Below are 22410 nucleotides of genomic sequence, written 5' to 3'. Positions count from 1 at the left end.
AATAGTAAAATGAAAAATACCTACCAACGTAATATAAAAATCAAATGTGGAACAAAACTGATTACTAATTAACTAAAACTAAATTAAATTTATGTACGCAGTATTAAACACAATATACAAACTGCAAATGTATCAAAAACTTACACCTATTTCTGTAATTGCTGTCAGCAAGTGTTAATTACACTTGACAGGGCATATTTTACAGCGTATTTTCTCTGTTTGTATATTAAGTATACATTGTGTGATGGTGGCAGTACCTTACAATTTTCTTGTACACCAAAAATGTGATTAAAAAGAGTGCTGGACTGATTCTTCTCGACCACTCTCCGTCCTTAATTTGGGAACTGTAGGTATATAAGTACTATAGCTGGATATAGTACAAATACGATTAAATAAATTTTAATGAGAATGTTAACATGTGTAGTTTCTAGCGTCGTTTTTTTTATTATTCTCAATATTTATCATCTAAGCAGAGCGAAACATTTTTTTGAATTTATATTAAATTCTCAACAGTAAATTTGTGTATCTATTTGAGTTTGCGCATCAAAATAGCAAAACGTTAAAAATATTAATTATATCAAAATATTATTAACTATTATTATATTTCTATTGAAGTTAAAGCTTGATACAATGAATTGTAGTTTTTTTAATCAGTTGTCAGTACCAACGTGATGATCATTATGTCTGACCGTGAAATTTGTGCTGAATTGTCTTACGAATTCGTCTCGCATCGACAACCATTTATTATAGTTAAAACCTGTTTTTTATCGCTTTTTTACAACTAAATACTAACTTGGCATGTCGGTTGAAAAATAATCCCAGAAAAACACAAGAAATTAAGAAAATCAAGATACCAACGTTTCTAATATAGAATATGCTAGAAATCAAAACTATTTATAAATTCGTTTAATATTTATGTTGAATGCAAGTATTGCATCTGGCCAAGGATAACTTTGAACGCAATTTTCTTAAACAATATATTTAACTCTAAATAATAATTCAATCACCACCCTAATATTATTTTATAAACATACGGTATTTTTGTTTATTTCAGCAAATACTTAATATAAGTGCAACGATGGAGTAAATATTTTATGAAAAATAAAATAATACGGATTTATGGGCATAGCCCCCGTGAATAAGTGGTGAACGCAAATTGCGTATAACAAGTACGTTTAAAGCAAAATAAAGGTTTCTGAATAGTAGACACAGATGTTGATTATCTTTTGGTCTAAAAATACAAATAAAATAGATAAACATGTGTCTATCACAGTTTCCAATGAACATGCATAAAACTACATTGTCATTTGATTCATTTTCCCTTCTCAGTTACACTAGTAAGGAGTTGAAACATTTTTCATTAAAATCGAATAGTAATAAACGGATCAATACAATAATTAAAGGTCCGATAAAATCACATTATTTAAGTGTATAAAAGATTCCAAATTTAAATACGATACAAATCTCTATGATTACAGCTAATCTACATTTAGTCTAGTCTATACTTCACGTGATATTAATCTTGCAAAATATTAAACATCAGTTCTTAACCGGTGTATGCCTTGATCGCACGTTGATTTGGTGCCGATTAAATTTCGATATAGAACATTTGTTGCAACAGTGTAATCGATAATAAGGATTTATTTGTAAAATTAAGGTGAGTTCAGATTTAAAGCAGTTGTTTCTTAGGACTGGATGTGACTTTCGTAATATGTATTTAGAGCTATATAGTAGTGGTATATACGTGATGCTATAACGCGAATTTCACATTTAAAATACTATAATGATAGTTTTTTTTTTAAAAGAAAACAAGTTTAATTTTTATCATATGTCATATCATAATGTCGTTTAATTATCAATATGTAACTCCTTGAATATACAATATTCTTGTATATTCTTATTCCATCAGTTTTTATTAGTAGTAAGTAGTAAATCAGTGGTATTTGTATGTAATTTACTCACATGACACTACGAATAAATAATGACAACCACAGACCATAGAGTGGTGGAGCCACTGTGTTATTAATTAATAATAAGAGATAAGTGTAACGATATCAATATACTGCACTTGGGGCAATTATTTTCCGTATACAATAAATAAAAATTTAGTTGAGCAGAAAAATTACGTTAAATAGCAATTAAACTAAAACTAAACTACTAAATTAAAGCTCACATATAATATAAATAGTATCTGAAATAGTGATTTATTAATAAAATAAATTACCGAACTGAATCACACGGAGTTTTATCGCTAAATGTACAGAAAAAAAAATTACCAACTGTTACGTTTTACGTTAATGTTTGAAAAATTTACGAAAACTTATTTCGCCTATAACTGCATACAGCTAATATTTGCGGAGGAATATGAAAAGATTTGTTTACTGTTTACTCAGTCTCAATGCATAATCACATGCATTATGAAATACACGTAATAACTTGTAACCTGACTGACCAGAGTAGTTCTAATAGTAAATACAAGTGAAAGTCTCCAAGTCTTCCGTGAAAGACTGCATGCTCTACATACCAACAAATATATCTAGATTCTAGAATATTCACCGTACCCGTCAATTACTCTAAATAGCCAACAAGAATAAAATATTGCCGACATGCCATTTTTATTTGTGCATATTAAAATAAGTTCAATATGTTAAATATCCAATGACATAATAATCGTATTTAATAACATTTGCTTGATCAGTTACATATTTACTATATATTTTATATTGGGCAACCTATATCTCATCTTACGTCTCAACCTACTGTACGTGTGTATGCCACTGAAATCCTCCTAAACGGCTCGACCAATTTGAATGAATTTTTTGTACGCGTCTGGGTATCGCCCTGGATGGTTTAGATTCACAAATCTAGATGGCGCTGCCAGGTATCTAGGCTATTTAACAATACAGAAAAGATACAGCTGGTATATATATAAATCTTCTGTGTATGTGTTCGTATTTAAACTCCTAAACGGCTAGACAGATTTTCATGTAATTTTTTGTGTGTTCAAGCGTAGTTGAGAATAATTTACATTATTATTATTGTTTTGTATGTAATACGTTTGTACATGTATGTATAAAGGTTTTTTCTTCTTAAGAAAAGTAATATATACATAGCTTCACGTCACTTTGGAAATACCTAAACGGGAAAAAAATGATTGGTCTTTTTTATAAAGGCTTATGTGTAGATACTTTTAATGAGTTGGTAATTAAAATTTGAATTTCTTTTTCATTATTTATTTTTAACATTTTAATTAGTTAGTAAAGAAAACAATTAAACATTCTTAAAATTTCTGTAAAACTTTTTAAATTTTAATTGTATATTTGTTTTCTTTAAAAACGGCAAGATATATTTCATTCTACTACAAATTTATCCTTTTACAAAGATTTAGTTTAAAATTCAACTCCAGTAACGTACATAAAAAGGTAATAATTTAATTTTACTGCTCGGTATATTGACCTTCAATGGACGGCCTCTATATTTTCCTATTATTGATTCAATGCTATAAACAATTTCTTGTCATTGCGCTGAATTAGTCAAACATAAATTGCCGCGAATGACAAACATTTAGTTATAATTATTAGTGCAACATGTTTTTGTAGAAATAATATTTTTTTTAATGTTTAGATTGACAAAATTTTTAGCATACTATGTATTATACAATGTCCTTTCAAGTTGGAGGTTTCATTAGTTGATGTCTAAGGGGTTCTATGTGTATGTAAACCCCAGCCTCAGAAACCTCTTTGTTGATAATATTGGCTGTTGAAGTGTAAGCTGGACTCTCGATATATAAAGCAGAATTTCTGATCGTATAAACAAATATTTAAAAACGATAGATATGAAAATAAAATAATTGATAAGATAGATGATAAACGATGAAAATTATACTCGTACGGTGATTTAATAATAATAAATTGTTATTGAATAAAATGGTCTTAAATCCCTCACCTTCATGAATTTCAGATCTGCCTTTAATATGAGATAGTATTTGTTCTAAAAATTTCTCATACTTTTGGTGAAATGTATGCGCAAAATATTAATATAAAGGTTAAATTTTAACCTACTTTGTTTAAATCAAGCTGACAGAACATTAAGATACCGAGTAAAAAAGTATTAAATTAATAACTGAGGATCTCAATGTATCAATTAATTAATTGAGGTTTACTGATATTAGTGTTATCTTTGGAAATGCATTTGTAGACCTATGGTTAATAACCAGACCAGTGGTTTTATATGAATAAGGCTGTGGTGATATGCATATTAAAAATAATAATTTGTAGGCTTATATAAGTTATATAAACTATATATTATAAGTTGTAAAACGCTAGTATAGTATAGTTAGTTTATATGAGCATATATGTAGACCGATGGAAGAAAACTTACGTAGAAAGTTAAAATGTTCTCGTACTTAATGGAGCTGCGCAGAAAACGGCGCCGCGTCACGATGTCTTTATAGGTGTGGCGGAAATTGTGGGCTCATACGCACCAAATATTCCGTAATCAACCCTTAGAATGTGAATTTAAAGATTGCAACATACATCACAGAAAATAATAAGCACTGGGAAGTCTGACGCATATTATTATCAGTAAGAAATTCATGACTAAAAAGTTATTTGATAAATTATTTATCAACATCATCTCGTCACAATTTTCAATGTCTTGGCAAATGTCACGCTTTGTCGGTCAAATAACTGTTCTGAACGCTATTGTTATCATCGGTCGTTACTAATATTAAATGAAAAGGGTAATGGATTGAAAGACGTTGAAGTTTACTTTAGGCCCGTGAGATTAAAAAAAATAGTAAAAACCCAATACTAAAGCTTTTGTTTTATACGCCTATAAACTAACTTAACTACTACTTAACTAAATAATATATAAATTATTTAGTTATACATACAATAGTATGTCACTAACCGTGAGAACTATCTGAAGATTATTTTCGAAAATCCCAAACTGATTATTTTATCAACTTAAAGAATTAATTTGAAGGAGGCACATTTCTTGTCTATATTTTTGCTTTCCAAAAGAGAAATTATGAAATTTAATTATAAGGTAAAATTTGCATTTGTTGAAACACATTATACTTAATTTTCTTATTGGTGTTTTAACGGGACGATTCTAAAGAATTATATAATTTTTGAATTATGCATTACAGTTATGTTTTTAAGATATACTAATATTTTCTTTCGGTTTGTTATACCGCTGTTCATGAACACTCACTCTTAAGAATTGGCGCCCTCTTATCTCAGAGGACTCTAAGTCGAATTGATTCGGAAATACCTCAGGGTAATTACTAAGTAATGGCAAATTTTATGCAGCGTAGAAATGTAAAAACGCCCCGCCGTGGACCACAGACATCGTTCAAATGGTTTCGTAGATAATTGTATGAAAATACTTGGCTTGGTAGAAGTAATAATCAATACAAAAATTGGCATACTATATAATATTTACCCTTTATTTTTTTTAACATCTCTGGGCTGTCATACTGTAAGCATCGTAATTGTGTAGCTCCGTATTATTGAGTGCTAAAAATAATTTCGTACACTGTTCTTGAGACTGCGACGTCACAAAACACAAATTGAAGTGTCGTCCGTGTAGTGGAACTACCGATTTCACACAATATCACGTAAGTTCTTGAATTTCAACAAAAGTATCTCCAAAAAGTGATAATTAGAGGTTAGAAATCCACCAATCATATTGAGCATAGACAAAAGATCAATGACATTGACACTTGTCACAGTAACAGTTAACTAGTGTTGCCAGAGCAAGTAAATAAAAACTACCACTAATTACGTTCCATAACACGCAGATTTAGTTTACAAGAATGGAGGATCAGTTTCAACTATTGTTTGATAAAATGAAGAATGAAATCTTGAACCAAACAATAGAATTGAAAGATTCGATAACAAATAATATAATGGAGAGATTAGACGAAAAACTTCAACCTATTATAACAGAAAATAGAAACTTAAAAATAAAAGTAGAAAATCTCGAAAAGGAAGTAGAAAGTTTAAAAAGAGGAAAGAAGCAAAACAATTTGATAATGTTTGGAGTAAATGAAGGCGAAAGGTCTACACAAGAATTAATACAAAATACAATACATATTTTCAAAACTGACCTTGACATACAATTACAAGAACATGAGATAAACAAAATATATCGTCTAGGAAAGGGAAAGTCTTCTGGAAAACCAAGACCAATTCTGATTTCCTTTACGAGCGAATGGAAGAAGAATGAAGTTATGGGAAAGAAGAAAAACTTCAAAAATGTATATGTTACAGAAGACTACACAAAGGAAGTAATAGAGAAAAGGAAAACGTTGCAGGCGCAGCTAAAAGAGGAGAGAGAAAAGGGAAATATCGCGTACCTGAAATTTGACAAACTAGTAGTAAAAGGAAAAAATACTAACATAAATAAGGAAAAGCGCAAAAGAGAAACATCATCATCCCCACAAAACAATGCTCAACCAAGGAAACAACAAACTCTAATGCCGCCGATTAACAATAGACCAAATGCTTTCGACGTAATGAGGATTAGAGCTAATTCTCTTTCGTCTCTTCCCGCTAAGACAACAACTAACAAAGAATAACAATTAACTGTCGGTAAACGGAAAAATAAACAGCTCAACATGAACCAACATAAAATAACAAAACAAAATACTTCCCCAAGCCGACTGGTCATCGTGGGGAAAAATGACCACGACCCTCTAAAGGAAAAAAATAACACTAACATGAAAAACAAAGTAAATGACATCCACATAGCAACTATTAACTGTCGATCTCTTAGAACACCTGAAAAACTCCAAGAACTAGAGCTGGCAATAGAAGAGTTAAAGTGGGATATTATAGGTATTAGCGAAATGCGCAGATTTGGAGAAGGTATAGAAAACCATGGCAAATACGTACTACATTATAAAGGGGAGACGCCCGGGCTGTATGGAGTTGGATTCATGGTGAAAGTAAATCTAGTCAACAACATAGAAGAACTTAGTGGATTCTCGGAACGTATTGCAATCCTTAATATAAAACTGCCCGTGAACGGAGATAAAGAAGAGAGATGGTCTATTATACAGGCATATTCACCAACTGAATCTGATAAAAAAGAGGACGTAAAAACAATTGAGGAATTCTATGAAAATCTCCAAAACGCTATTGATAACGCACACAAAAACGTCATCGTGATGGGAGACTTTAATGGACAAATTGGGATTCAAAATAGTGGGGAAGAAAATACCATAGGAAACTATGGGTATGGAAATAGAAGCAAAAACGGAACAAGACTAGTAAACTTTGCACTGGAAAACAGATTAAGTATTCTAAACAGTTTTTATAAAAGGAAACCATCAAAAAAATGGACATGGATCTCACCCAATGGACAATATAAGAATGAAATCGATTTTATTATGTCTAATAATAGAAAAGCCTTCAAGAACATTTCGATCATAAACAATTTAAACTTCCACACAGACCATAGGATGGTTCGAGTTGCGATGTCAGGAATGTTCAAGAAAACAAGACGATTTCAAAATAAACAATTAGCGGTACAATACTCAGGTGACCCTAAACTATTACTTAATAATCTTCAAACATCTCTAGATGCCGCGGAATTAGAGAAGAAAGAATATCCATCGATACAAGAAAAGTACAACCTATTACTAAATCAACTAAAAACAGTAACCAGAAAAACAAACAAAAGTATCAAGAAAGAAGTCTCACTTACAATCAAACAATTATTACAAGAACGAAAAGAACTTTTACGACAAAAGGAAATTAAAGGAAACCGCCAAAGAGTAACAGAAGTAAGCAAAAAGATCAGTGAACAACTTAGGAAAGAAAGAAAAACTAAAAGATCTAATACAATGAAAAGTTACATAGAAAAGACAGGAGGAATAAAAAAGGCATTGAAGGAGTTAAACTACAAAAAGGACTGGATACCAAGTATGAGAAAGAAAGATGGTAATAGTACAGGTAAAAGACTCGAAATATTAAAAATCGCTACAGAATTCTACCGAAACTTATACCGAAGTCAAAAAGAGAAAGACACTATAAAAGAAAACGACGAAATAACTAATGAAGAATATATACCGGAAATAATGAAGGAAGAAACCATAAAAGCAATAAATACACAAAAACTCGATAAAGCCCCTGGATCTGATCTTGTTACAAACGAACTTCTAAAAGCAACGTTACCAGTAATCGCTCCAAGACTTACAGATATATTTAATGAAATTATCAATACGGAAAACATTCCAGAGGATTGGACAAAATCTACAATTATACTACTACATAAAAAAGGTGACAAAGGAGATATAGCAAATTACAGACCAATCAGTTTAATGTCCAATATTTACAAAGTGTTTTCAAAAATAATATTATCTAGAATCACAAACACACTTGAAGAAAATCAACCCAAAGAACAAGCTGGATTCCGTAGACATTTTTCAACAACAGACCACATACACGCCCTTAGACAAATACTCCAGAAATTTAAAGAATATAACAAAATTTACTACATAGGGTTCGTGGATTTCAACAAAGCATTCGACACACTTGAACATAGATTTATCTGGGACGCACTAAAAGATCAAGGCGTACATGCAAAATACATACGGATACTGAAAAACGTATACACAAAAAGCACCACACAAGTAAAATTAGAATCTATAGGCGAAGAATTTCCGGTTGAGAGAGGTGTACGCCAGGGAGACCCAATTTCACCAAAAATATTTGCAGCAGTTCTGGAAATGATATTCAGAAATCTGGATTGGACGAATAAAGGACTAAATATAAATGGCGAAAATCTGAGTCACCTACGCTTTGCAGACGACCTAATCTTATTTTCGGAAAACCCGAAAACCCTAAAGGAAATGTTGCAACAGTTAGCGGAAGAAAGTGAGAAGGCAGGCCTGTCAATGAACTTAACGAAAACAAAAGTAATGTCTAACTCCTCACAAACAGAGTCCATAACAGTAAATGATGAAGAAATAGAGTATGTAAAGGAGTATGTGTATTTGGGACAGTTAATATCTACTGAGGAATGTATGCAAAAAGAAATAGAAAGAAGAATAACTAATACTTGGAAGAGATATTGGTCACTCAGTGAAGTCATGAAGAACCAGGATATGTCTATGAGGAACAAGAGGAGAATATACAATATGTGTATCTTACCATGCTTACTATATGGGTGCCAAACATGGGCATTGACAGAAGAACAAGCAAGGAAAATAAAAGTTTGTCAGAATGGAATAGAGAGAAGCACAATAGGAATTAAAAGAAAAGACCGAGTTAAACTAAAATGTATCAAAAACAAAACAAAATTTAAGAATGCATACACAACATACAGGTGCTTAAAGTGGAGGTGGGCTGGGCATATGATAAGAGAGAAGAAGGAGAAATGGACGAGAATAATAACTGAATGGCAACCACGAGATAGTAAAAGAAACAGAGGCAGACAGACTAGAAGATGGGAGGACGACATCAAAAAAGTGGCGGGCCCAATATGGACGCGCATAGCGAAAAATAGAACAGAGTGGAAATCTTTAGAGGAGGCCTATGTCGAAAGACAAGCTGAAATGTAGAAACGACCGTTTACCGATACCTGATTTATGAAAAGAAAAGAAACTGTTAAAAGTTATAAACGTATTTGTAAGAAAAATTACTGTAAAAATAAGTTCAGCAATAAAGGCTATTTTATTTATTTTATTTATTATAATATTTACCCGAAATCCCCATAAATGAAAAATGATGATGATCTTATAATCCCCATAAGAGTAAAACAGAACTAAAATTTAGAATAAATCGTCTTAAAGAGTACAAAGTAGACTAAAATACATAATTCTATAAACCAAAACAGTTCTCGTTAACTTTGCAGATAATATTACCTTGTTACCATTAATCTTATGTGAACTAGAATTACATTTAATACACATAAGTACTTATCTATGCAATTAACTGTGTGCATTTAAGTCTAGAAAATAGATCATATGAAAGCACGGCTTATGTCTTTGGTAATAAGATCGAGTGATGTTTAAGTTATAAAATATAATTGCCTGTAAGATATTTTATACAAGACATTTTCTTGGTATAATTGGACATGTGACATGTCACATGGCGATTACTTTGCAAAGTTATTTAAGACATTATGTTATAATAACGTAAGGACAAATATCTTGAAATAGTTTCTAATCAGACGGCTGGTATCCAGGTCTGCATGCACCTTCCAAACAAGCGTGCTATCTACATCTTAGACAAGCCTCTGAGATAGCCCAAGCAATAGACAATTTTTAAATTACTTAAAATTATTAAGAGGTATTTATTTTCTAATAAACTTTGTTTACATAATATTATAAAGTTATATGTACGTGGTACGGACACGGCTATGGCTTTCATTGCATTTAATACAATAATGTAATAATATAACTTGCTATTTTTAATTAATTTAAACTGCGATTCTTTATTGTTGTTAGACTTGAGTTGATGTCATCAGAGACTCGATTGATAGTTAGTTAGTTTAGTTTAGCATTGTTAGTTTTACGGTATATATGATTCGTGCTTTTTAATATGTGCGTTGTGTTGTGTGGAACTAGTTATCTGAATCATGTTGTTCTAGCCGTTCTTTATCATTAGGAGCATAAAGCTCGCACTTTTTATGCGGCAGCACGTTATTAGTAAATGCATTTCCAGCATAGTTCGTGTTAGAATTATGTAACATCACAATTGTTCTACTAAATTATCTTATATATAAAATTCTCGTGTTGCGGTATTTGTGGTTAAACTCCTCTGAAACAGCTTGACCGATTTAAATATTTTTTTTTTATTTTTAGATAAATTTTATTTTTTTATCAACTGTATCAACAGCATTAAAAAATACATATAACCCTAAATTTTCAACCCTCAACAATCAACCCCTATTTTTTATTATAAATGATATACATGGCAAAACGACGTTTGACAGGTCAGCTAGTGTACCTATATATTTGTAATAATTTTTATTTTAGTCAGCCACTGACGAAGTATATACGAGCTGGTTAATATGGAAATGATTCGCTAGTTTTCACATTGATTTATTTGTTTCAAAACGATTTCCTTTTTGGTATGTCAAAGGCCATCGACCATTACGATATCACGGCCGATACTTTACGCAACGCCCTTGAAGGTGCAACATTAAGCTTGTTGTACACTGGAAATTTTACCTAAAATTTTAATGATACACCACACGTGCTAACACGGTTCAATGCTTACAAGTTATCTTTAAAAAAGATTGTATACAATCAACTTCTTTGTTACAATCAAATATATAAACATTCATTATCACTAAAACTTTGAAAATTATAATAATTCAGTTAAGCCACCCACAAAATAGAATTTATTTTTCCTTGTCATTTACACACAAAGTCTTCTTGTATATAAATAAATAATAAGGAAAATTCGTATGGTTAGTAACAAAACATTTGCAAAAACGTCACGGTACCTTATCGGCTGATAGTGTCAGAGATCCATCATCTTCACCAAGAATGATTTTCATAAATATTTACACAATTTGTCAAGATTTGAGATGTAGATGAGACATGCTACTATATCGTGAAAGTAATACAGAAAATAATTTTAAAATATTTAAAAGATAATTGCGTAAAACAAAGCGGAAAGAGTTCACGATATTATAATTGTTTTGGTGTGTCATCATTATTTAAGGAGAAGGCAACGGGAAACCTCGGCTCAATATTTTTCCCAAGTAATCATTATTATTTAACAGTTATAAACATTTATTGAATTGTCTACTAGAACAATCAGCTGACTAGGACAATGACCACACGGTACGATACTCGATAAAGTGGGAATCATGAGTGAGTGAGTGAGTATTAGTGCCTTAAACAATTACTGATTTATTGCACAGTCACAGACATCTGAAAAATATAATATCTACTTCAAGTCTATGGTAGATAAAAACGACTGAATTATACTACAGCCTTGTGATTGGTCGATTACTCGCCTCTGGCCAATGAAAGAGTGAAGAAGAACTGGGCGAGTTTGGAAGTGAACATTGTGAACAATTATAACAAACACTAACAAAAGTTATTATAATAATTTAAGCATAAATGTTTTTATTTCTTATTTATTTTCGAATTACGTATATTTACTCGTAAATCTTAACTAGAGTACATATAATATTTAAAAGAAAAATATAAAGAAGATAACTAAGTATTTTTGATTATTTCTATGTTTACATAAAACAAATTATTATAACATAGGATATTTGTTTAACATTCATTTATTTTTGAGACATCAAGTAAATAATCAGCCTTATTTTTCGCATGCTACCTTCTCCATGACTGTGTCGAATTAATTGTCAATTTACACTTGTTATTTTAATGGAAGCACTTATTTTTATTAATTTATACCATATTATCATATTTCTTTGGTATAAAATATAAAGAAGCTACTAAAATAAACGCTTATGATTAGTCTTAGTTGTTAATACAATAACTAATAAATATAATCAATATATGTATATTCAAGTAGAATAAGGAAATATAAAATATGCTGCGTATAAATTTTGTAACAAATAAATTAGGTCCGTAGAGGGAGCTATGTCAAAATTTGTATAAGATCCATGACTTGTTCGTTGCATGTACACTCAGAAATCCTATGCGCAAGGAATTTCAATATATCGGTTTAGCCAATATATTTTAAATACTTCGTTTCTTTCTGTTGATTTTAGAGAAACTGTTTTCCTATGTAGCCAACATAACAACTATTTTTAAATCATATTTCAAAGTTTTTAAATAAAATAAATGTTTATTAAATATTAGCAATGGTGTTAAGTAGATGCATTATTTTTTTTAAATAATTTTTTGTTAGTTTTGCAGTTCCTGCACTTTACCTTTAGTATTTCTTTTTATTTTTCCGTATTAGGATAGTACGGAAGAGATCGCTTGTTCGCGATAAGTTTGTCCGTTGTGTCCATAATAATTATATTAAATAAATAATATTTGTGCTTTAATTACAACTTTTTTTATTACAACGTTTTTGACAGAACGCACGATCCTTATTAACTCAGTTATGTCGACAGACGAAGATCTGAAGTACGTAATATTTTTAATAATCATTATAGTGTAAAATGAATTCTATTTTTGTGAAGTCATAAGTTTGACAGATATAATTAAATTGGTTACCAAAATATTATACGTCACCGAAAAATACGAGTAAGGCGTCATTGGTACTCGAAATTAATTTGTCGCGTAGTGCAAGTTATAAGAGTCTCTTATTAAACTTCATTTATATCTTTATTCCTAGTTTTTAATTTTAATATATACGTCAACACCTTCTGAACGCATAGCACAGTGTAATTAAAAATTTCAACGACTAATGAAATGTATGTGCATATTTAGTAGCTTCAAAAAAGAGCACGTGAGTAATTAGAAAGTTGTAACGCAAAACTGTGAAAGGTATAAATTATAGCCATATATAATATTGCCAAAGGGCATTGGCAATATTATATATATATATTATATATGGCAAAAATTAATTGTTTGTTTTATATAAATAAATCATACTATATGTCTACCAATGCATAATATTACCAATGCAAAGGGCATATTATGATTTTAATAAAATTAATTGGATATTACAAAATGTTTTGATTATTCTAGTATTATTGTGCCAGAGATATAGTATGATTCATTTATAAACCAATTCGCACTAATTCATTAGCATAAATGCAATATCATAATGTTTTAATATTAACTAAAATGCAATTAGTAAATTAGAAAAATTTGCCACAAGGATCAGACTAATTAAATTTGTTTTAGTTTTTTATTTATATAATTATAATAATTGTTTTTACTTTTTAGGTAATAATAATTATTAAAAGACTAGTAAATACTTTTCTTAATACTATTCACGGGATTTTCCTTTCTTAAATCTACCTGTATCGTCTTTGACTCTATAGCTTTGTTATTATTATAAATCCATGTATAGTTTATTATCCTGTTTCGTATTATGATTAATATTAAACTAGGGGATATAAAGAGGAACGTAATAAAAAGGAAAATAAATATTACATCGTGGCTAACATTAGCGATTCAAATTACCCGCTATCGCCTGTTACATACAATGCACTCCAATGAATCACCTGCTCAAGTCGCGTCAACGCAGTTTCACTATAGACTCGATGGAATACACTCATCGCTTATCCGTTTAATTACGATATAAAAACTACTCGTTCGAAAAATTTGAATTTGAGATTAGTGAAAGTGCTGTGTTTTTTAAATGCCTTGTAATGTGATGGAAATAAAATAAGTGATAAATTTAATTTATGGTAAGTTTTTTAAGTTAAACTAGTTACGTTAGTTAAGGAAGAAATAAATTTATTTGTTATTTTAACGTCGTTGTTGAATTTTGAACGGTTAGACACTAATTATAATAAATTAACGTTGTATTAATTTTAGCCTCTTCAGCTTTTAATTAAAAGTAAAACTATTTAAAGCGTAAAAAGGGTTAAAATTTAGGATTGAATTGTAGTTATATGATTTTTATGTTCTTAACTTGCTTTGTAGATATATATCTACAAAGCACGTCCGCTAAATGTAAAGTAAAAAAATACAAACATGTTTACAACCAAACCAAAGACTAATATCAAAAAACATATCCGCCAGGTCTCAACATAAAAAAGCAAATATCTGACGGTAATTGGTGATGACTGTTGATCACGAGGTTTAAACCAGTTTGTTTTTAATCTATATTCACGGTCACACACCTGAACCTATAGTTTTTGGCAAATTACATTTAAAACCTGTAAAATTATATTTTGTGATTCTTAGTACTGCCGTCAGTCAGGCCTTTTTTATAATACTTTCCAATTCCCAAACGGAGGTATTAAATAATTTACCTAGCAATTTATGTAGCATTGGAAACCAGGTTAAAAGAAATAGGTAGCTTAATTTCTTTACTAACGTTTTTAACAACATTTACAGCACATTCCAGAAAGTTTCTTCTTAACCTATTGTTGAAGATTTTAAGTTCGTCTCTTGTTGTTCCTGTCGTATTAATGCATTGGACAGGATATGTAATACCTTATCTCAGCTGTATTGCTACAGTAGTACTTTGACTCAGTTCAATTTCAAAGCCTTTATTACAACTAATACAAGAGAAAGTTTACAAAAATATATATGTATATAAAAATTTCTTTAAGGCTTTGTTGCACAGCTGTCCTCTTGTATAGCTTGCCTTTGTGGCACAAAGGCATCCTCCAGCTGTTTCCAGTGCTTCCTATCCCTGGCAAGTCTTTGCCACAGAGGACCGGTAGCTTTTATAAAGTCATCAGAACACCGCGCACATGGTCTGCCTCTGCTTCGCTTGGTGTTGTAGCAAGGTGGCTCAGAGTTTACAACAATGGCCTGTCAACATCTGGGTTATTAATCCTTTTGGTTTTATATTTAATTATAGAAAAGGCCGAAACAACATTTAGAAGGAATAACTTAGTGCTTCTGTACTTCCATTTTTCGATCGTGTTTGCACTAAGAGAATTCTGGCTCAGTGTAATAATAATAATAATAATATATTTAGCGCTTGCTCTGTACAATAATTTTAGGTTTTAGGTCTTGAATCGCGGTAAAAAGAAAACTTAAACTTAATGAAAGCAACGCAAAATATGATAGGTGATAGTCATTTTTAATGATCACATCATATTAGTTTGACATAATGATTGAAATTGCTATATCGATTCTATATTAGGAACTTCAAAGAAACTAAAAAGTACAAGAAATGTCTAAGTAAACAAATTTGGAGCGTTCGATTGTTTAAAATGTAAGAAAGTAAAAAATATCTTGAAGAGTATTTAGCTTCTTGCTATTATTAAGATTTTTATACTGTCTACCAACAAAACCTACCATTAGTATAAAGGCTTATAATTTTAATTTATTCCACGTTCGGGGCATTCTTCTTCAAGACGGTTCGTCATTTTGCGCATAATAAAAATTCTATATAATTGTTTACTTGTGGTTATTCAAAGGTAAAATAAGGAAGGTTACTGCGTTATAACTCAACAATAATAAGTGTTTTATCACATTTTCCCTAGATTAGGGCTAATTATTTTTTAAACATAAATGTTCTATAAGAAACAGCGAGCTCACATGCGAGTTTGGTATTAATTTTTATATGATTATTATGTAGTAGTCATTTGTTTTATTTAAAATCTCTTCCTTCAATCTATCCAAGTTTTGAGTGTTTGCAAACCTCAAGTACCAATGTGAAGTATTCATGATAACGATCGTATGTATGGTAATACATTATATTGTCCTACATCTAAGAGAACCAAGGTTGTTTTAGAGATGCTCTAGACCCAAAATGTAGTCAGCGTGTCTGACTACATTTTGGGTCTAGGGCATGCCGACGTCGACATTCTGATTACCTACTTGTAAAAATCACGAAACACACCTACAGACTAGACTAGGGTAGTAGCACCCTTTTTTTTACCAAAGCGCCAATAGAGAAAAGGGTCCTAGTTAATAGTTTATACAACTACCTAGGTTTACCACACATTTAAAATTAAAATTTTCATAAAACCTATATCACCTTCAATGACAGACTAAAACCGTCTTACTCTTGCATCTTAATACGATCAAATTTTGTCAGCTGTACCAGATGTTATTATAAATTCCCGGCACACCACGTAATACCATTGTATGTAAATATCAGCCTTTAAATTGGCCTACATCTAATTCGTTTCCTGATCTTAATAACGCCTATGTAACATGTTACTTTTGCGTATTTGAAAGGTAAATGGAAAATATTTGCACATGAAAAGTTCGTTTTTTTATCAATATATTTGCCAGTAACTGGATCTAGAAGGTTAGGTACAGAACGCGGTTAAGGCTGTATCCGGAAGCTAATTTAAAAACTTTATAAGTAATATTATTTTCACAAATGTCCGATGTTATAATGTGTCAAAAATGAATGTTTTTGTGACTTAAAGATTGTTTTATCGAATTATAATATACATTATAAGTTTTGAAATATTCTAGATGTTACGTAAAATGTAGCTAAGATGATACAAAGTATAAAACATAAAATCAAGGATGTTTTAAAAATAATATTATTTTGTCACGAATATTCTCGTTAACAATAAAACAGTGAGAGAACAATTGTCAATTGTTACATTCATACATATTTCACTTCATACTTGCCATGAGTCAAACGCTGATTTATGGTCAAACGTTATATGACCATACAATAATACAACCTGAATCGGTTGAAAACGGAAATCATGGGGATGTTTTGATTCTTGGCAAAAATCGGGTTTCTGGTTAGATCGTACCATAAGACTAGTTACATATAAATAAAGAAAATATTATAGGTACAGTAATAGCATATTTTTATTACGATTTAGAAATATGTGCACCAGTTAATTATTTGATAATGTTTAAACATAGGGAACTTGCGATTTATAAATACATATTTGAATTGATTATGATATATATTCATCAAAGGAAGAAAAATAGGTACTTTTACAACATTTCTTACGTTCTCCATAATTTTCGATAATTTTATTCTCATATTTAAAAATGGAAATATATTACAAAACTTACTTATCATCGGTACCAGTTCAACAATAAGTTGTAGCAATAATTGTATGTAACGAAAGTAAAACTTTTTCCTTTATTCCAGATTAAGAAGAAACCAAATATAACGAACTGTAAAAGTATAATGTGAAGATGTGAAGATGCTGTTTACATTTTGCAAGTCTTGTCAATAGTAAGTGTCTTTATTTTAACTTAACTTATCTAATATTTAATCTAACTGCTTTTAATTCTCTTATTTCGTTCTGACCATAACATATCTAATACAATATACTACTTGATTTTCAAAAATTCTAAGGTAATATTTAATTACATATATTCTATAATATGATCGATTAAAAGAAGGAAAATAATATTAACATTTTCGAAGAGAATAAGTTTTTATAATGTCGCGTCTCCTCCTTCTGAACATCAACTTGAAAACTAACGCACGCATATCAAATATAATTAAAGATATGTGTTTTACGAGTTATTCCAGGTGATTGTAAAATTTACTCGTTAATCGTAATACAGTGATTATTTATAAAATAAATAATTTGAAATGGTCTTGGTAATTTGGCAACAACAAGTAGGAATATCCTGGTGAACAAATAGATTTTTATGTGTGTCAATCAACGAACTTTCTCGAACTTAAACTTGATAGCGTGAGTGCGAATCATATGTCTGACCACCTATTTGCCATCATCAGAAAAGAATTACAGAAACAGCTTAATCTCATTTGACAGTGATGAAATTGCAAAATCGTTTTTTTAAATAACTAATTTTCTAGAATTTTCTAGATTTCGTAAAAAAGGACGAACAGAGAATAAATGGCAACTATGTGAAGTTACCTAGATTAGATTTGCTAAAGTTAATACTTCAAGGTGAATCTGAAACTGATAAGCGCCATCTGTCAAGATTAACTTGGCAGTTCATTACCCTTGTACAATAAAATTAAATGCATAAATAAATATTTCTATAAATATTTACTCTCGTAGTTATTCAGTGGGTTAAACCCAATATTGTGTTTCTTTCATTTATCTATATATATAATTTCCTGTAAAATAGTATTACTCCTTTAATAAACATAAATAGGGATGTTAACAGATTCATTTATTTATTGTTTCACCTATTAAGACTCAATACAACTAAATTACATCTAGTAAATACTACGAAAGGTATTAATATTATTATTATTATTATTTACGATTTCGTCCATGTAACCTAACTTGTCTTAATAAAAAATTGTTTTCTAATGAAACTAAACTGTACCCAAACCAACTCCAAACACAAAAGAAATATTGATGTGTATAGAGAGACTAGATAATCTCTTATAAAACAAGATACTTTTAGAATAAACCTAATTATATCCTTTCTTTTCAGCTGCTTGGAGACACTATATTGGAAATGTTGCGAAGAAAGATTTTGCTTTGATAAAAAAATAGCTACATATACGTAAGTATAAATACCATAATATATGTAGTACTTACAAAGTCAATTTATTTATAACGTTAAGCAATAATCCTTTGTTTCTTAATTCTTGATCCAAATAAGTTACGATATTTCAACCATTCAAGCTGTGATGTTGTGTGGCAATTGATTGTTCTATATGTAATAGACAAATAGACGACCAAGGCCTATATTTGTAACGATAGCGTCATGATTATATAGTACTTCCTATATAAATAAGATAGTATTATGAGTAAATAAGTATCTAATCAAAAGTGCATGCCGGTAAAACCTAGATAAATATGTGTTATTGATAACAGCGATGTATACGTAATATAGAGGTCGTATGTGTATACTATTAATAACTATTTCCGTTACAACTTCTAAACGTTTTTTATAGAAATTGAAGGCCTCCCTCATAAAATTCTAGTTTTTGGCCACGGGAATTTATCTGAAAGTCGGCTTACGGAGGCCGTTAATATTCGACACGATAACACTGTGTGGATCCCACGCCAAAGTTAATACTTTTTAATATTTCAGACTAGAAGACAATACTCTCTACACCAATGGCTATTCTAATATGGGTGCAAGTTTAGATAGTGTTGTTACCCAACAACCGATTAACAACAATCATTTACCCCAAACTGCGATTATTGGAAGAGAAATCAAGGAATTACCCTTGCACGCTGATAAGTTGTACGAGGTACGTGATTCTATGATCATTAATATTAAAAGTTTCTGTGTCCAATTTTGAATGCGTAATCTATTTTTTTTCTTTTTAACGTGATCGGTATCAGGTCAAAACTACTTATGCCAGCGCTTGTACTGGTCCAAAATTTATATACAGTGTAGCCGTGTAGTCTGTATTTTAAAACACTAATCTATTTAAGTTTTTTTATAATTATTTTCATATTTTCCAGGTCTTTTCAAAATCTTTAATATTTAGAGATGAACAAGAGCTGAAAACAGGTAGCACCAATACATTAGATGAAATGGAAACTAAATCTGAACCGGACTACTTATCTGATAAACCAAATCGAACCAAAGTGTATTTCGAAGATGAAGTTGATTCACCCGTTACAGATTTCGAAATAATGTTTAAAGATGAGCTATTAGCATCATATGATATGTTTAAAATAGAAGAGGAAGAAGAAGACACGAAAAGTCAAGACACCGAAGAAGGATTAACTATGATAGCCATTAAAAAGCAGGATGTAATCAAACCAAGCACCTTAACCTTGAAAGACGAGGTAAAAATCAAAAACCAGCATCCGGTTTATGAGTACGACCCAGTTTCAGTTATTACCCTTCCATCAACCCTTGTGTTACCCAGAATAGAAAGTGTTAAAGGAATTCTTAGAACGAACAGTGCAAAAACTTTAGATAGAATGGATAGTTCCAGCAAACTTAGACCAATGTTAAACAGAGTGGAAAGTCTTAAAAGTATTGATCCAAATAAAATTAATAAGGTTTTATCAAGGGTGCCACATAGGAGTGCATCATTTTTGAATATCCCTGCTTACCTCACACCAGAGAAACCACCCCTTATTAAAAGCAAATCGACGGTTGGAGTGCCATCTCTTACTGAGAGTGAACTAAAATTAAGTTCTTTGCCAGACACTCCTATAATTAAAAGTAATAATTTACCAAGGTTCTTTGCGGATACACCACCTACTATGCCAGAGTTTAAGGGAGAAAATAGTTTACAAAGCATTAAACAAAAAACCGCCCTCATGTTTAAAGAAAATGATTACAGTATGCCTAGGTATTATGGTACGGTTAAATCTGCAGAATTGTCTGAGAGCAAATCAATGCCTGATTTACGAATTCCTAATGCGACTGATAAATCAAGTAAGCGGCTAGTTAAGTTAAGAAGTAAATTGAAGCCTTTGGTTATAAGAAAAAGCTCTGAAGAAAGACTGTAGTTAATTAAAAAAATAAGTTATCGCGAAGAACCAACAGATACTAGGAATTCAAGTACCTTAATTTTTGTCAGTATTACTCTTTCACTTGATATTTTGATACTAGTATTTCATTTGAATTTTTAATAGTGACGTATATTTAATTTGTTGACGTAAGTTAGATTTAATAATTGACATGGTATTAGTAAGTTGATGAAAAATGAATGCAGTTTCATTAAAATGTTTCTATGACAGAACTAAATTATTCGATGCATTATCGAATTTGACCCCCTTTAATGACTCTAAACTTTAATATAATATAGATTAAGTTATTCGCGAGCTTGTATTGTGATAAAAAAATCATTGACTTGTTATATTATTACTATGTACGTGCAAATTTTCGTATGTTTATTTGGCCAAAAGTGTAGTTTTATCACTGATGCATAAGTTCTCAAAAACAGTATTGATGAATTTAAAAATTACTTTAAGAACGTAGGTCCCATTTAGGTAGTAGGTTATCCCTTTACATATTGTGTGCTAACGTACTGTTTGATTTTGGTAAACTTTAATTAAGCCTTTCTTATTTTGCCTAAGATGCTGTGGCCTAAATTGTAATTTTAGTGAATGACCAATGTTTCCGTTAATTATTATTAGAAAAATAAATAATTGCTCCAATAATTTACTGAGCGGCCATTATACTTAATTATATTTCTCTAGTCACGTGTCATAATCATAAAATATTAATAAGATGTATTAATCTTTTGTAATAAGTAAATTATTTGAAAATTAAATATCTCTAATTATGTGATTGAATCACAATTGATCTGTTACAAATTGATGTCAATAAACGATTTATTCATCGAAATGTATTATTTTTTGTTCTAAAAATATTCTTTTATTTAGACCCCTTTCTTGAGGTTAGATAGGACAAGATTAAGTCGACCCCAGTCCAAAACTCCACAGACAGAGATACACCTTCACGGCCCGTGTATAGAGTATCCCCAGTGCTATCGTCTACAGAGCAATAAATGAGGCGTAAGTCACATGGGTTTTGTGAGACCACAAACCTTACCAGGCTAAAGGTCGGTACATGTTCCGACAACGACGACCTTGATGCTCAGCGAGAAAGCTGGTAGTCCAAATACATAATTTTTGGCCGGAACTCTTCAAAAGAAAGGCTGATTAAAATTAAAATTTGATTTCACGTTGGGGTTAAGAAAAAAATGTGGCGCTAGAACCTCTTTAGATCTTGGCCTCAGATTTCTAAATCTGTTTCATGATCATTTCTAAATCTAATAGACAAGTAGGTGATCGACCTGCAGTGCCTGACACACGTCGTCGACTTTTTGTGTCTAAGACATGTCGGTTCCCTCGCGATGTTTTCCTTCACTGTTCGAGCAAATGTTACATGCGCACATAGACAGAAAGTCATTTGTGCACAGCCGGGGATCGAACCTTCGACGTTAGGTATGAGAGTCGCACGCTGAAGCCACTAGGCCAACACTCCTC

At 30.8% G+C, this 22410-nt stretch overlaps 2 protein-coding genes across 3 annotated transcripts; both read left to right on the top strand.

Annotated features, from left to right (window-relative positions):
* The first annotated feature begins 1525 nt into the window (after window positions 1–1525).
* On the top strand, window positions 1526–21758 carry LOC110995130. 2 transcript variants are annotated; one of them, XM_022262142.2, is made up of 5 exons: window positions 1526–1657; window positions 17661–17747; window positions 18935–19006; window positions 19541–19703; window positions 19921–21758. In XM_022262142.2, the coding sequence occupies exons 2-5, from the start codon at window positions 17716–17718 to the stop codon at window positions 20923–20925; spliced, it is 1272 nt and encodes a 423-aa protein (XP_022117834.1). In that variant the 5' UTR covers window positions 1526–1657; window positions 17661–17715; the 3' UTR covers window positions 20926–21758. The 2 variants fall into 2 exon arrangements, with proteins under 2 accessions (XP_022117834.1, XP_022117835.1); XM_022262143.2 differs by lacking the exon at window positions 1526–1657 and adding an exon at window positions 14144–14313.
* LOC123689333 lies at window positions 5471–6586 on the top strand. The gene has a single exon (XM_045628828.1). The coding sequence runs from the start codon at window positions 5822–5824 to the stop codon at window positions 6584–6586; it is 765 nt and encodes a 254-aa protein (XP_045484784.1). The 5' UTR covers window positions 5471–5821.
* Window positions 21759–22410: the final 652 nt, after the last annotated feature.

This window comes from Pieris rapae, chromosome 7 (assembly GCF_905147795.1).
Source record: "Pieris rapae chromosome 7, ilPieRapa1.1, whole genome shotgun sequence".
In the NCBI taxonomy this organism is placed as follows: domain Eukaryota; kingdom Metazoa; phylum Arthropoda; class Insecta; order Lepidoptera; family Pieridae; genus Pieris; species Pieris rapae.
Note: the sequence above shows the minus strand (reverse complement) of the source record. Positions and strands in the feature narration are given on the sequence as shown.